This window comes from Atta colombica, unplaced genomic scaffold, assembly GCF_001594045.1.
Source record: "Atta colombica isolate Treedump-2 unplaced genomic scaffold, Acol1.0 scaffold126, whole genome shotgun sequence".
Lineage (NCBI taxonomy): Eukaryota > Metazoa > Arthropoda > Insecta > Hymenoptera > Formicidae > Atta > Atta colombica.
The window spans coordinates 4,360,133-4,365,337 of record NW_017259213.1 but is presented as its reverse complement, the minus strand read 5'-3'; the positions used below and the strand labels follow the sequence as shown (position 1 = coordinate 4,365,337).

Genomic DNA, 5,205 nt, shown 5'->3' with positions numbered 1-5,205 from the left:
AAATTATATATAATTATACAAAAAATTGACATATTTCATATACAAATATATATAATTATATATAAAATATGTTCATTTATATAACATTTTTTCCCGGAATATCATTCACATAAAACATGTAAAAACAACTTTCGCTACCTTTTTAAGTAAACATTTTTCGAGGATAAGGAATTAGAAACGATTGTACCTCCTCCTTTGTAAAACAACAATTTCATCAATATCCATGTTGTTCTTTATTGCGTGCGATTAAAATCGAGACGAGAGAAAACGCAGAAGGATCAGGCGAAGGCGTGTATACGAGCTACCACGTCGTCATTACCGTGAAGACTTTGATTACTTCGGTCGTCCTCATAATCCGTTAGTCACATGGAAGGCGGGGGCAGCATAATCTCGTAGCCGGCTGGCACGCTCTGCTGATGATGGTGATGATGATGGGAGCTGGACATCATCTGATGATGAGTTTGTTGATAATACTGGTGGTGCATACTGGAATGGCTGGAGTAATAAACTGAACTCTGCTCCACGTCTTTACCTTACGAATTAAAAATATTGAAAATTAGAATACTAAAAATAAAAAACAGGATAGTTTAAATTCAGGAATTCGTACATGTTAACATTATCAATTGCAAATGATATTATGCAAAATTATGAAATTATAATTCTCTTTTTTTGTTTTACATATCTCTGTAGATTAGATGAAGTTAAAAAATTAAGAATTAAGAAATTAAGTTTTAAATGTCTTAAGTATTGGTATTACATTATGCAAAATTAAATTAAAAATATATAAACACAATACATTTTTATATAAGCATTCAAGATTTCCCCATTTAATATTCTCTGAATATTTAATAATTTACCTGTGTCGTACACACTGCGTCCATATAAAGCCTTAACGTCGTTCATAGGACTCAATCCGCCATTATGGGAATGTGAGGTATGAACGGACGATGGGGTAACAGGAGTGGCATAGCCATGATGAGGACCCATGGGACTCATGCCCATCGGGCTGCATGGATTCATAGTGACTGGTGACATACCCATAGTTGATAGAGGTGACATTGCGAGACTCGGACTATCGGAATCGATACTCTGCAAAGATTGGATACTACCGCCGTTGCTCACTGAACTGCTAATTGTACTGTTAGTCGTGCCTTGACAATTTAGTGGTAACATATCCCTGTAAATAAATTATGTTTCATAATGTTAAAAAATATTTGATAAAAATTTTTAAAAAATATTTTGTTTTGCACATATCATATAAACTCTTAGTCAAATAAATCTATTTTGAAATTTGTCTTATGATTCACAAATATATAAATGCCAGATTGATGTTTAAATATCCAACTTAATTGTAGCCCAGATAGCTCAGTGAATTCGTAAAGTATTCTTCAAGTTTTCTCCTTTTGTAATTCCTTAGAAATTTATACAAGAACACAATAAGAATATTTTAAGAAGTTTCATGCATGAAACTTCTTAATTTCGAATTTCTGAAAACTTTTTAAAGCATTCATGTAGTGTTCTCTTTATATCAACAGATATGCCTTATGAATTCAAGAAGTGTTTATAGAATAGGCATATAGGGTTATAAAATATCAATAGGGTTATAAAGGCTCAATTTCACAACTCACGGTTAACTCTTAACCGAGGTTCAACTTATTTCTCATCTCTTCCAATTCTAGAATTGGAAAAAGATAATAAATATAATAAAGATAATAAAAATAATAAATAAGTTGAATCTCGGTTAAGAGTTAACTGAGTTGTGAAATTGAGCCTAAATCTCAAAATTTGTTCGTGTTGTATTCCTAGTAGCAAGCTGACGACAAAATGACGTAGCTTGCTGGGATGTTCTATGCATGAATCATATTATTGGCTCTTACAGCCAGCCATAAACTGGTTCCAAAGTGTAGGTAACAAGTTCAAAAATAAGGAAACATGAAAAAGCTCGACAGCTTAACAAAAATTAAGAATGATGCAACACCCCAGCAGAGACGAAACACGTCCGTTCCGATACACACTTAGTAGAGAACTTCGTGTCTGACTACGCTTACGTGTACTTGCAATTCCTCAATTCCTAAATTCTCAGAGTACTCAAAGTATTAAATCGCGAAATATTCATTGTAATGAATTTCTGAAGAATACTTCAAGATAAATTAATTGTGATTAATTCTTCAAGAATTCTTCAGATATTCATTTTTATATTTCTTCTTTAAAATTAATTCTCTATGAACTCCTCTTCACCTTCTATCTGGGTAGAAATTTGTTTCTGCTTTTTACATAAATTATTGGAAATTTTAATATGTATATATGAAGCTGCAAAACATTTTTTTTTTTAATGAAGGAATGATAATTTTTAATACATTTAATACTACTTATATCGATGATTTACTGATGATTGATATTACAAGATCAATAAAAATGTATAATTAGTAAAAAATAACGTTCGTAATTTTGTAAACATAATCAATATTAAAATAATAATCTAAAATAATAAACATACTATGCAGAGTTGGGAAATAATGCGTTACTTGTAACGCGATGATCGTTACTTTTTTTTCTGTCTGTGATGAAAATGGTAATTGTTATTACATTCTTACAGTAACGGATTCAGCTGTTACTTTTTTTGTTACTTTAATATTCTCTATTATCTTTATATCTATTTGATAAATCGCATTATTTTTGATTGAATAAAAATATTTTATTTAGGAATTTAAATAGGAATTTAAGTATTGAAAAATATTTTGTACTTAACATCTTAAGCTGCATTTCGGTAGTCACTGCCAATACTGAAAATAGTATATATTTATATAACTATAAATTTTCACAAAATACAATTATACTAGCAGTAAATATTGAAATGCATTGTTAATAATAATATCGTTGATGATAATGTTCAATAATTTACTTGTGTAAAAACATTGTTTAATTTCAATTTTTAATAAAATTTATAAATTATAACCTTTGGGAATCTAAAGTCCTAAAGAAAAATATATATTAAAGTAAAAATATTAATGTAAAGAATTATAGAAAATTTATTAGATAAGTTTGATATAAAGGAAAGCTTTCTACTATATAGAAACTAGCTTAGAGTTTTAAATTTTTTTTGATTATTTAATATTAATTAAGTAATGTGTGTGTGAATGTATAATTTTAAAATCTAATATCTTGCTTACAAAAGAAAAAATAACGAAAAAAAGTAACGAATCATTACTTTCTAGCAATAAGTAACAGTGTCGAGTAACTTACTTATGTCTGTGACTAAATAAATCATTAAAAAGATGCGGAAGCAAAAGCTCGTTAAGGAGATTTTCAACAGGAAAATCAGTGGTCAACCATATGTAAATGAAATTAATTATTTTAAAAGAAAAGAATCCCAAATAATATGTGACAAAAAATAAATACACAATAGTTGACCCTCATAATGAAATGACCCTCCATAAATCTATTTTTACCGTATATAAAAACATTCTGGATGGATTTTCGAACATGTGGATATTAATGAATGCTTTCTAACAAGCGACTCAGTGCAACACAGTGATTATCTTATCTTTGACGAATAACAAGGATAATAATGCAATTGTGTGTTTCCTGTTGAAAGGCATCCATTGTCTTAGGAACAGAAAACAGATAGAAAAAAATTATTGATTTTTAAAAATGACTTTCAAAAAAGAATAAATCAATATACATAGTGTCCAAATTTTTTGATACATTGGATGCTTTACATTTGATGACAAGTCGACACAAGTGTCATTCTACCTTTGTCAATAAGAATAGAACGACGCTTGTATCGGCTTGTATCATCAAATGGAAAGCATCTATTGTTCGTGAATCCTAAACTGAGTTAAAAAGTCCTATCATTTTGCAATTTTCAGAATTCTTTGTTTTTTTTTTGTTTTTAGTTACTCAATAAGCAGAATATTTAAAATCGATGCATAAAACAATTTTAAGATAATCATATATTGAGGAAAGGCATCAAAGGCATGAATCAATTGAAATAAAATAAAACCGAGCATTTGAACATGTAATTTGTAATTTTGTAATTGTTACGAACGAATAATAAAAAAAATTTAATTGTTTTACATCATTTTCGTATCATTTCGTTCTATTGTCTTATTATATATCTTATTACTATATTTATTATTAAGTGTACAACTTTGCTTCCGCCGTTTTCCTATAGATGACTTTAGCGGTAAGTGGTAGTTGAAATAAATAGATCATAGACGTCATACAATAAACTTGGGCATCTGTCAACATAACCCCATAGAAACATTAGTCGATTTGTGTCTGCATCATAAAGTTATTCTCGATTGAAAATGTCAGTTTACGAGCCAAATTCTCGTCATTTGCGGGAGGTTTTAATTTTTTGCTTCAATATGAAGAAATCTGCGACTGAGGCTCATCGAATGCTCTCAAATACTTATGGTGAGGCCGCTATTAGTGAAAGAACATGTCGTGAGTGGTTTCAACGCTTCAAGAACGGTGATTTTGACGTCCAAGGTCGTGCTCTGTATTTGGTGGGACCAGCTCGGCGTAGTGTATTATGAACTGTTAAAACCGACTGAAACAATCATAGGCGATCGGTATCGAACGCAATTGATGCGTTTGAGCCGAGCATTGAAAGACAAACGGCCGCAATACAACGAGAGACACGATAAAGTGATTTTGCAGCATGACAATGCTCGACCCCATGTTGCGAAAGTGGTCAAGACATAGTTGGAAACGTTGAAATGGGAAGTCCTACCCCACCCGCCGTATTCTTCAGACGTTGCTCCCTCTGACTATCATTTGTTTCGATCAGGCACACGGCCTGGCTGACCAGCACTTCCGGTCTTATGAAGAAGTAAAAAATTGGATCGATTCGTGGATAGCCTCAAAAGATGACCAGTTTTTTCGACGCGGGATTCGTACGCTACCCGAAAGATGGGAGAAAGTAGTGGCCAGCGATGGACAATACTTTGAATCATAAATGTATAATCAGTTTTTTACAATAAAGCCTCGAATTTCGGAAAAAAACGGCGGAAGCAAAGTTGTACACCTAATAAATTTGCGCGAGGTAAACAAAATTTTAAATCAAATATGAAAAGATACACTATTTAAATTATCATCAGCATTACATTGAAAAAGTACTATGTAAATATTTAATTCAGAAAACATTTTATTTAAAATTATATCAGCAAAAGAGAATAGTATATCGGAGAATAACATCTT

General features: G+C 30.9%; 1 protein-coding gene across 1 annotated transcript in view; it reads right to left on the bottom strand.

Annotated features, from left to right (window-relative positions):
• Positions 1 to 362: 362 nt before the first annotated feature.
• Positions 363 to 5,205, bottom strand: part of LOC108695153 (homeobox protein six1) — a 14,988-nt gene continuing 10,145 nt past the window's right edge. Inside the window, exons 3-4 of the mRNA XM_018204915.1 lie at positions 858 to 1,177; positions 363 to 532 (exon numbers count right to left, since the gene is read on the bottom strand). Of these exons, the coding sequence (XP_018060404.1) occupies positions 363 to 532; positions 858 to 1,177 (490 nt within the window). The remainder of the gene's footprint in view (positions 533 to 857; positions 1,178 to 5,205) is intronic.